Raw genomic sequence first — 11,593 nt, 5'->3', positions numbered from 1 at the left:
GTTTTCTCTTGTTTTTTTATCCTATTCTGTAATGACTACATGACTAAAGCTCATCCTGCCATATCTCAGAGCCACGATGAGGAAAGCGAGACTATCTGCTTTGGCACTATTGAGCGTGGTGAAGCAGACAACATTGCTAACTTCGATCATGTTATTAACTTATTTGCTGATGCAAAAGCACACAAAATTCAGTTGCGGGTTTAAACAATGTTAAAAATTCAGCAACTTACAAGACTCTACTATAAGATAAATTTAGAGGATAAGAATACTAAACAGCCTTACAAATTAGGATAATGGTAAAGTTGTATACGAAGTTCCGAACATCGTAATGCATATTCAATAATAAGAAACAGGGGTGGCGCCATGCCCCCACCCTTCGGGGATAGCTGCGCCACCACCCCCGTCGGGGAGAAAAACCATAATTTGTTGAGGAGAAAAAAAATTATATGTATTTTGTACATATTATTAGACTCTAAAATCGATTAAATAAGCCTTTGAAACCCATAAATTGTCAAAGATTTTCGGGGTAGAAAATCTCGGTCGGTAAAATATCTGTTGGTGATTTGGCTCTCGGTGAAAGGTTCTGTCGGCAAAACACCCTGCTTGCCTAGGCCTTTCGGCAAAATGACAGTCGTCAAAAATACAATTGCCTTGTTGTCTTCTGAAGTGGATGCAGGATTTGGCGTTAGGGGGTGCGAGAGTCCACATCACGTCAGGCCCACCATGGTTGGGACTGAGGTGGGAAACTTTTGATAATAAAGACCTCTAGGTGCCCGGAAATTGCACTCTCATACATTAAGATTCTTACCGGTAATTCATATCAACAATACAATACAACAATTATTTCCTTAATACAAGTTAGGTGGTGCGATTGCAACGTCTACACCACCGCATCCGCCCCAGGTCTTTAACTTTTGGCAAAACGTCTGTTGGCGAACAGCAGGCAGTCAGTGAAATTTCTAGCACCACAAGGAGGGCGTGATGTGCCTTTTGTCAAAATTCAGTAATTTATTGTAGTATTTGTTTTTTTAAACATTTAAATTCCACAATTATATCCTATTGCATGATCAAGATGATGACAACGATGATGATGGTGTTAAAGATGATGGTGTTAATTGATGATTATTAATTTCTATAAACCTGTATTATATTTTTGACAGTCGATGAGTTCCACCACTTGAGGGCGACATTTCAAAACTGCTGCACTCTGTTGAAGCTGTGTGGAAGTTTAGGGGAAAAAACTGCTCAACCCGTCTACAAGTCCACCAATTAGTACAATTAGATATGAATACTGCCCTCTATGTTTAATTCAGAGTATTATTTTAAGGATTGATTTGAAATTTATAATTGGGAATAGGATAGTCTCTAATCAAAGGACATATTCCGAATAAAATAAAACATGAAATTAAATTACTATAACCATGATTTCTATATTGTATCTGAGCTTCAACATTTTCTCCCAATATTATTTTTTAAGATCGGGTGTGAGCCTCTCTGGTTAATCTTATTGGTTTAACCTAACATTTTTAAAATGATGACACACTAACAGTTGGCAATGGATATTTAGCCTGTACCAATTGTGATTTGTTTATATATTTGGTTTTTAATACTTTAGTGAAAGAAATTATAGGTACAGTATAACTCTCCTTTGAGACACCCCCTATGAAGGGGACACTTTTCCGTGAAATAAGGGGAAAAATATCTTTTTACACACAGGTGGACGAAGTGCGGCCTGCGGCCCGTATATGCGGCCCGACAGCAATTTATTTGTGGCCCGCGAATATGAAATAAAACCCTACGTGTGCGGCCCGCCAAGCAACATTGGCTAGAAAACACCTTGTTTTTTTACGACCTGACACCGATCATATGTAAAAACTAATATTAAAACTGGGAATAAAGTGGTGTAAAAGCAGTGCTTGGAGGTTTTTAGAAGCGCACTGGAAAGATCAAAGTTTGGGTGCGGCCCTTGGTGTTAAATCAGAAATTCACCTTGGCCCTCCGACCGATTTTTATCCCCACCCCTGTTTTAACACTACGGTCAATCCCTATTAAGGAGACACCCCTATTAAAGGGAAAGGGACACTTTCTGAGTGTGCCAAATAGTCAAATAACCCCTATTAAGTGGACACTTAATTTGTTTTATCATTGTATCACAACAACTACAGCAGTCTCAAAGTAAGAAAAATTCATTCAACTTCGTATTTCAACAACGATCCGGGTTTGAGCAATAAACCAGAATTTTCTCTTCTGAATCCTTAGAGTAAATTTTGGTATACTGAATGTGTTGCTTCGTATAAATTAATCTTGTCAATTTTGATACTTAATCATGGGGATTTCGTTTCCTTTTTTTCCGTGTACTTTATATAGGATTCTAATACATACCACAATATGCCCTATTCATTTTATGTCGTTACTCTATTTATGCTACATTAATCCAATAGGAAGCTCAATATTTTAAATTGAAAAAAAAAAAGGAATATTTGGTCATTAACATTGCATCATGAAATAATATAGGGAAGATTTTATTATTATTATTTTATTATTTTATATCATTTACAGCACCTTTTCTTTGTAGATAAAACGCTTCTTTTTCCCTGGTCATTGGGTCCTCATGTTTTAAGTTTTGCTGCTGGTAAACATCGCAGGAGTAGGCAACCCCACCAGGTACCCATATACTCCTGTGTGGAGAGAACCCATGCAGTGGTGGTTTGATGAAATTGGGAGGGCATAACATGTACCATACAGGCCTGTATGGTCTATCTACGGCCCGACAAGACAAGTGATACAGGAGAAGCACTGCAGATAAAGTGCCTTGCTCAAGGACACAATCAAAATGTACAGTACAGAGCGAGGTACTGAAACCCCGACCTCTAGGTTTATTTTTAAAAATAAATGAATATAAAACTATTGTTGTTTTAGTTACCGTACATATGTGCTGATTTCATAAATGTATTGTATTTGCATTGAAAATTGTTCCTATAAATTAGTTCTAATTCTAGTTAGCTGATTCTTATATCAATAACAATAAAATTATACAGAATTTGTGTCATCATTGTATAAAATCATGCCAAAACCCCTAATTAGGGACAATTTTGCGTTTTTGGTTAGTGTCCCCTTAGTAGGGGTACCCCTATTTAGGGGAAACCCTATTAAGAGGACACTTTTTTGGTCCCGAATGTGTCCCCTTTATAGGGGTTCTATTGTATTTCCGTTTCTTCAGGATGGAATAATTCTTCAGTAAACTCTAATCTACACAACGTGGAACATAAACAATATTTCGGATCTTTGTGCTTCTCATTTTTAGCATTCTTCCAAATTTAGAATTTGGAATTACAAATTGCGACTGTGGCCCCAGGAACCCGAACATAATATGGCGCCAGTCTCTCCCGGTCTCCCGTAACTCTCATTCATTCTTTCATTCATTCATTCATTCACATAAACATTTATTTCTTCCTTTCAGATCAAATCAAACAAACAATAATATCATGATAACATGCGAAGGTATTCGAGGAGCTGAGCGATCGACTCCAATTAAAATCCGATGTTGACCGGATTTGAACTGGCGTCTTCAGCACAAGAGGCAATAACATTAGGCCTACCTATCGGCCAAGCGCCCAGCTCTTTTTTTTTTTTTTTTTTTTTTTTTTTTTTCTTAAACAAGAGAGTCTCTCATGATACTGCTTGATGATGTCTGCCATAAATACACTCGCAGGCTGAGTGTACAACTTGACAATAATAAACAGCGCCCTCATCGATGAGGTCCTGACAATGCGCCTTTTAAGTCCACCATTATTTCTTAGTGGTGGCTTAGGATTTTTCTGACGACCAAAAGCAGTTCCACTCGCTAAGCCTCATAATGTCATGAGAGGTAGCTTATGTAGAGTACCTTCTCTGTATGTCTGTCTTTTGAAAGGTATTGCCACCTATGTGTAGGACAGTGATTACGTTTTACCACTCCTTGGCTCATGTGCCGTAAAAAATAATGAATAAAAGAGTAGAAAGTTTTAAAAAATGAGTCAAGATGCATACATAAAAGAAAAATATCAGAGGTATATTGCACTACATTTATAATTTGGTAATTGTGTATTGCATGTTAGAAATAGGAACGTTATGAAAATGATTACTGCATATTTACAAAATGTGTGAAGTTTAATTATATATTACGAAGATAGTAAAATAATATTTTAATGCTAACTTGTGTTATGTTATTTTATTTGAGGTTTTTGTGTAATGATACTTAAAAAAAACACTCAAGTTCGAATTGCAATGGATACAGACAGTAAATTATTTCTTAAGAATCATGGTAAAATTAATATTATAATAATATTTTACTGCTAACTTGTGTTATGTTATTTTATTTGAGGTTTTTCTGTAATGATACTAAAAAAAAACACTCAAGTTCGAATTGCAATGGATACAGACAGTAAATTATTTCTTAAGAATTATGGTAAAATTAATCTGTTTTACACTGCAAAATTCACAAGAATAGCATGTACATAAAGAAGTTTGATTCTGGTTCTAATATTTAATAATAAAATAATAATAATAATAACTGAGAATTTATATAGCACAATATTTGAGAATTTATATAGCACAAATTATAAAACAATGTTAAAATCAAATGGCTTTGGACTGAAAGAAATAATGTTTTGATGTTGGCTTTGAAAGTGGATAGTGTAAAATATTGCTTAAGATATAATTGTATAGAGTTCCTGAGAGTAGTAGCTGCATATGTGAAAGATCTGTTGCATCGGTGAGAGGATAAGGAGGGGTATATCTGGGAAGGAGGTCAAAAAGTTTGGATGGTTGTGCAAAGGTAAGAGCTTTGGAAGTCAGAAGGACAATTGTGTAGGCCCTACTTATTATGTCTTGGTATCTTTATTCACATTAAAATCAAATATATACATAAAATAATTCATTGCAGTTGAGAAACTGAATTGCAAAATTAAGTTGTTAAAGTGCTTAACTCTTAATATAAAAATTACAGATATAAAAAATGATTACTTTCACAAGATTAATACATAAGAAAGTCAATTAATAAACTAAGCTCAATTAACATCAAAAAGTAGGCCTACAAAATCACATTGGGACTAAGGAGCTAATGACAAGTACAATACAGGGTTCACATGTATACATTTATACAAACCAAAACGCACGCAACCAACACAATCCATCCACCCTCTTCCCACCGAAGTCAAGCACACAAACACCCCGACTCACAAACTGCAACATTCAGCTCACACTATTATAAATGTGGGCCCTGGAAGGTAAGTTTCAATACACGTAGAATAGGGGATACGCGATCTTAGGAGTATATTGCAATTATTCACATACAAGTATTATTTAGTAATATCGTCATGGATGGGAGTTGGCCATTTTTTAATCTATTAGTTTTGAATTTGTATTCCTGAATTTTGTGTTGCGTAGGTTCATATTATGCGATGTATTTTTTAGAGGAAACCAATCCTTATATCTTTTGGACTTTGATGCATTGTTAGTAAATTTGGTACATAGTAGTTCTCTTCGAAGAGAGAGGGGCTTCAGGCCCAGCTAGGTCAGGGCTTCGTCATACGAACTGTATTCATATCTTAGAATACTTTTACATGCCCTTTTCTGAATCTGTTCAGTCATGGTTCAATGGACTTTGATTGTGAGACAGTGATTCCAAAATGCCAAACTGGCGCAGCATATTCAAGGACTGGCCTTACATATGTCTTGAATATGTTAACACTTAATACTTATCAGGTCAATGAAGACTATGAAGATAAAGATTATATATAATGGGTGTGATGTGTGAGCGTTTGTTCGTACAAGTTATGATTCTTGCAGCATTATTTACCAGACTATTGTCACAAGAAGTTCGAATTCGAATAGACATCTACAATTATAAGCCTAGAACAATTTTGACGTGTTTACGTGCACGCAAGCAACGCACGCTCCTACATTGATGCATTGCTTGCGTTTACTAACGCATTTAAGTGTTAACTAAGTGTTACCGGTACCTCTAATATTATAAATACGTTGCAGTACCTGTAGGGCGTGAAAATGGTTTATAGATATGCCTTATTGCTCAAACAACTTTATGGTAGGACATATCTCATAAAGATACGTGAGTATTTTGACGGCAGCGTTATATTTCTAATATAATATTGAGTTATAGAAGAATGTGATAATGGTATATCGTATCGTACTAATAGTTAGCCTAGCTGTTATTTGCTGATTAAACAAGTTGATTACCAATTTATGTCAGCGTACGTTAATGCATTTATGGGTACGCGGTTACCTTAGTGTAATTTTGTGTAAGCATAGGTCTTATATATTTCTCCATTTCTTATGTACCTGTTCTTAGATGGTATTTTTTTCTATACATCTATACTAAGTTTACTTATCTGAACCGTTTTTAATTATTTTACAGGGACCGATTTTAATGTTGTCATTTCTCCCGGGCCAGCCTTTTTGTCTATTGTTGTATTGAACCAATTCGACTAGAGCCATAACATTTTTACTGGTATATTTTTACCTAGCTCTTTGAAATTGGCATAGAAATGATTGGCGAGAACAAGCTATAGAAACACGACAGCCGATAAATAATAGCCAGTGACTGAAGTGACAGTAATTTTGATGAATGTGACCATAATGGATAATAAAACTGCTATCATAATTTTCTAACAGATGATTTAACAATCGAGATATTGGAAAATAAACAACATAAAATCCGCTAATAACAGTAAATTGTTCACGCGTTATAAGTGGCAACTGGATCGAAATAAATTGAGTTGATCTGTAAGTGGTAACTGTAATACATAGATATTTATGCGGTAACTAAATCGAAAGAAACGCGTTTTAATTTTGTTCTTTAACACAACAAAATGCAAAACATAGTTCAACCTTAAACAAAATAATTAAAAGAGGGGATGACAAATTTTGTTTTTGAATTATCAGGTTTTGCTGTTAATATATAATAAAATAGGCCAACCTTGACTTGTGTACTTAATTTAACACAGTTTCAAAATTTCTAATATAATTTTTTACTGTATCAATTTGTCAACTTACGTAATATATATTCAGCTATTAAAAGTTATCAACAAGAATGCTCTCTTATCATACATCTTGCAAAATTAAAAAATGGAGGTTTTATATTTCTGACGTAACGTATTATTAGGCTATATTGCGTCAATTCCATAATATTAATAATAATTGCAACGTTTTTAGATATTTCAAAAATAGATGCTAGGTATAAAGAGTGAGATTGTTCATCTTTCATGAAGTACATAATTTAAAATAATGTTGTCTGTCTTTCATTTCAGTGTGGACCAGATGAGTACTCAAATAGCAAAGTGGCTCGTGTATTTCCAAAAAACGATTGCAAATAAAGAGAGTTTAAAATTTTCCATACTGTTTAGGTAAAGAGCTTATTCACAGACCAAATTGAAGAGTATTTGACCAAAGTTTGAATTTCATGCTTGCGCAAAAACAATATCTGTCTGGTAAAAAAAAATTACTGTTATTTTTTTTAAAGGTAATAAGTTACTTTGTACCAGAAAAAAATATTCAGATGTTCAAATACTTAAAAATGAACGTGGACAACTACAGAAGTCGGATTGAACAAAATAACTAGCGAGCACTCTAACTAAAGGAATTTAGTAAAAGCGAGGGAATTAACACCTATAATTGAAGACTGGAGGCCTGATTATAAAGGTGAACGGTTTGATATTGCTTTTAAACGTATGTATTAAAGAAGGGAAAGGCAAGTTCATATTTTCAAAAAAAAATCTTGTTACGGTCCCAAATAGTTATATCACCCATTTTTTTTTTCAAGGAAATAGCCCAGGGCGGATTTAGGGGTGCGAACCGGCCCCGCCCCTCCCCCATCCCCTTTTTGGAAAATGAAAAAAAATTGAAAACAGAAAGAAAGAGAAAAATATAACGTTCGCCCAAAGAACCTGAGAAGTTATTTTCGGGCGTTTAGAACACCAAATTTTCTCGGGGGCATGCCCCCGGATATCTAGGGTACCAATATCTCGATCGGTCCCTCTCGGCCCCGTTTCGGACATCTCTGGATCCGTCCCTGTAGCCTATGCTTGTAGCAAGGTTGCCATCGAAAACGACAATACTCAACAAAATAAGCGAAGGTAAAGCATAATTATATACCGGTATGTATAGAAATAAAAGAAAACTTTTATTTGCATTTACTTCTATACTGAAACTCGTCAAAAGTCAGTTCGGCAACTAAACAAGAGTTGTATTGGGATGATTTAACAGTAGAAACAAAACAAGATTTGCATTGCATTTTTTTTAAAAAACTGCAACAAAAGGCACAAATAGATTGTATTAATTTTATTTTTGGTTGCTGAAACTATCAATTTGTTGTATTCCTTCATTATCGTCGAGGTGATTCATTACTGAATGTTGCACCAAAGTTTTGAATAAACTCTAGTGATTCGCGATAGATTATACTAAAGAGGCGAATACATGAATAAGATCTTATTGTAGTTACAAATATTTCTTTAAATTCAAGCCCTTCATAGAAGCATATTTTTGTAATTTTAATCAATGCGGTTAAGAAAAAAAACATATTGCTGTTAAGTAAAAGTAAAATACGCCTATCAAAATATTTATTTTTATTAATTCTAAACTTTAAGAGAAGGGTGTTCCTGAGGTTTGGAAACATTATTAGACCTACCTCATATTGCATAATACCTCTACAATAATTATGAGTAATATAGAAGAATAAGTAAAGTATAGGTATAAAAGGTAAGAATTACCAGACATCAAATATTGATACTATAGCGTAACTCCTATAGTATTGAATATTTTTGTCAGCATTTCATCAGTAAGATACTCTTTTTTTAGTCGAGCTTGGTATTCAGGTGTCGCAAAGTTCCCAGTCTGCAGAATTGCCATGGAGTCTCCAGGATTTTGGTTCATCTCCCAGTCTCTAGGATATTCCACATTTTCTCCACGAATTCGAATTTCTCTGGGGTTTCTCCAGGGTTTTGTCAAATTTTCACAACTAGGTCTTAATCTAAGCTAAATTAATCTCATTCATATGCAGAGATAACAAAGTTGTATAACTACACGTTTTTGTTCAAGCTAAAAAATCTATTTGTTTGGCGAACTGGCAATTATTTCAGTATACAGTACTGTCTCTACGTCGTTTCATTTGATCTAAACATTGGGTACTAGGTTTCGATAGGTTTTTTTTTTTGTCTTAAACTTTTTACCTGGGACGAATCAAAAGGAAACGTTGGGGGGGGGGGCAAAAAAATTAGGAAGAAGGAAAGAATGAAGAAAGAAGGGAACATGCTATTCCACAAGCTAATTTTAGATTTTAAATAAATTGTCATGATATACACATCTAAATAAAAATCTTCAACACCACTCCCATATGATCGGTGATTCGCACGGCGCATGGCCACTTACCCATATTACCCCTAGTGGGTCCATGTTTACTGATGGAATGATTTATCTGTTTATATTTCAAAATTCTGTATGTTTTTATAAATGTGGGATTCTTGTATTTGTGTTTATAGAAACCGGCAAGATGATCAGATGTGTCCTAATGATAATAATAAATAACGCATCGAAATATTTTTAAAATTATTTGGCCTTTGATTTACCTGTTTTATAAATTCATTAAAGTTATACATAATAATATAATATACTATTTTATTTAAATTGTTATAAAGCAGATAAAATCTAATTGTGTCTAACTATTGAGTTTGTAGAAACCGGCAAGATGATCAGATGTGTCCTAATGATAATAATAAATAACGCATCGAAATATTTTAAAAATTATTTGGCCTTTGATTTACCTGTTTTATAAATTCATTAAAGTTATATATAATAATATATTATACTATTTTATTTAAATTGTTATAAAGCAGATAAAATCTAATTGTGTCTAACTATTGAGTGTGTGGTAAAATTAATGAAGGGTACACGGTATCAATAAATCATTCACTAAAAATCCGGACATCTATTGCGTTTCCAATGGTCACTTGATTGTCTTAATTGGGTTTTATAGCGGCTTGCTTTGTGATTATAAGCTGCGTAATCGTATTTCAAAATCAACAATCTCTTTGGAAACTTCGTACTGAATTGTACCAATGATAACACCCAGGCTGTAATTGTTCACCAATTGATTGGGTTTTTAAACGATTTATTGAGCCAACCGCAGTGTTCTAGGACCCATTGTTATTGATACTACATCTAAACAAAACGATGAGTAAAATTGGTCGTCTAGGATTTTATACCAATTCCAAATCTGTCACATTCTCTGCTAGAAAACAAGAGACATAGACAGGGGGCGGTAACAGGTAGTCAATTCATCTATCAGCCAGGACACTGCATATTCCTGTTGTATTGTTGTTTCTTTGATAACCCGACGTTCGAACAAGTTACATTGGAGTTTGACCACTCTGCACACTGGTCTCTCTGACATATAAATGATCTTGCGCTGCTCGCACACGTGTTCAGTTTGTTTGGGTAGTGAAACGTTTAGGAGACACCTACATATATACACAAAGCGGAATCCGGCAAATTAGCAACTCGGATAACGACAGGGCAGAAAGAGTACACATCGGAAGGTTTTTTTTACGGCCGTGTTATTACACTTAATTGAACTTATCGACACTTAGCGCTATGGATACTAATAATCAGTATTATAACAGTTTATATACGTCCACCAACAAGGAACATTATTTGGCTACGCAATCCGTGTGCCAAGATCAGAGTGGAAGTATAAGCTACGGGGCCTCCCCTCCTGCATGCATTTACGCTAATCGCCAAAGTATATCTAATGGGGGTTATGTTAGTGGTGGTGGTGGTGGTGGTGGAGGTGCGACTATGGCCGTAGTGGACCAACGGTTAGAGGACAATCTCTTGAGCCAATATGCAGCCTCTTGTCAAATACAAAGCCCGGTGGGCACCTCTGCACCAATGTCGGCTGAAACCGCAGCGATGATGATGAAATTACAACATCATAATGATCGAAACCAGAATTTAGCCTACCCCTGGATGAAGCAAACTAAGTCACACGCACATATGTGGAAAGCTAATTGGCAGGGTATGTAAAGCGTTATTATTATTATTATTATTATTATTATTATTATTATTATTATTATTATTATTATTATTATTATTTGTGTTTTTTTTTATTATTTATTTTCTTTTTTATATATTTTTTTTATTTATTTATTTATTTATTGGTTAATTGGCATGGAATGTAATTAATGTACATTTTCGTTTTTTGTCCAATTTAAAATATTTGAAATTAAACATTTTGTCCCTGTGGATCCGCAACGCATGTGACTGATGCTTCGCCATTATCCCGCTTAACCCTCAGTGAGTATATCCGAAGAGACGATCGATTAGACTCCAATTAAAACACGAGTGGCCGGGTTTGAACCGGGTTTTGTTACCTCTCTCAACCAAAATTTGGTCGAGAGTGGTAATAAGTAAATACTCAACTTATATAAATAGATATAGCTATAAAAATATAGACAGTAAAAGTAAAAATTTAGAGCTATATGAGGTACCTCTTTGGGGGCCTTAACCATAAATATTGTGTGTATATAGGCCTATTTGCAGT

At 34.6% G+C, this 11,593-nt stretch overlaps 1 protein-coding gene across 1 annotated transcript in view; it reads left to right on the top strand.

The window, feature by feature from the left end:
• The first annotated feature begins 10,273 nt into the window (after positions 1–10,273).
• LOC117116294 (pancreas/duodenum homeobox protein 1-like) overlaps positions 10,274–11,593 on the top strand; it is a 9,662-nt gene continuing 8,342 nt past the window's right edge. The window contains exon 1 of the mRNA XM_033260310.1: positions 10,274–11,068. Coding sequence (XP_033116201.1) covers positions 10,645–11,068 — 424 coding nt within the window. The 5' untranslated portion in view covers positions 10,274–10,644. The remainder of the gene's footprint in view (positions 11,069–11,593) is intronic.

The sequence above is a fragment of the Anneissia japonica genome, unplaced genomic scaffold (assembly GCF_011630105.1).
Source record: "Anneissia japonica isolate Jap-2015-1 unplaced genomic scaffold, ASM1163010v1 scaffold287602_len1038180_cov171, whole genome shotgun sequence".
In the NCBI taxonomy this organism is placed as follows: Eukaryota; Metazoa; Echinodermata; class Crinoidea; order Comatulida; family Comatulidae; genus Anneissia; species Anneissia japonica.
This window is presented reverse-complemented; position numbering and strand designations above follow the sequence as displayed.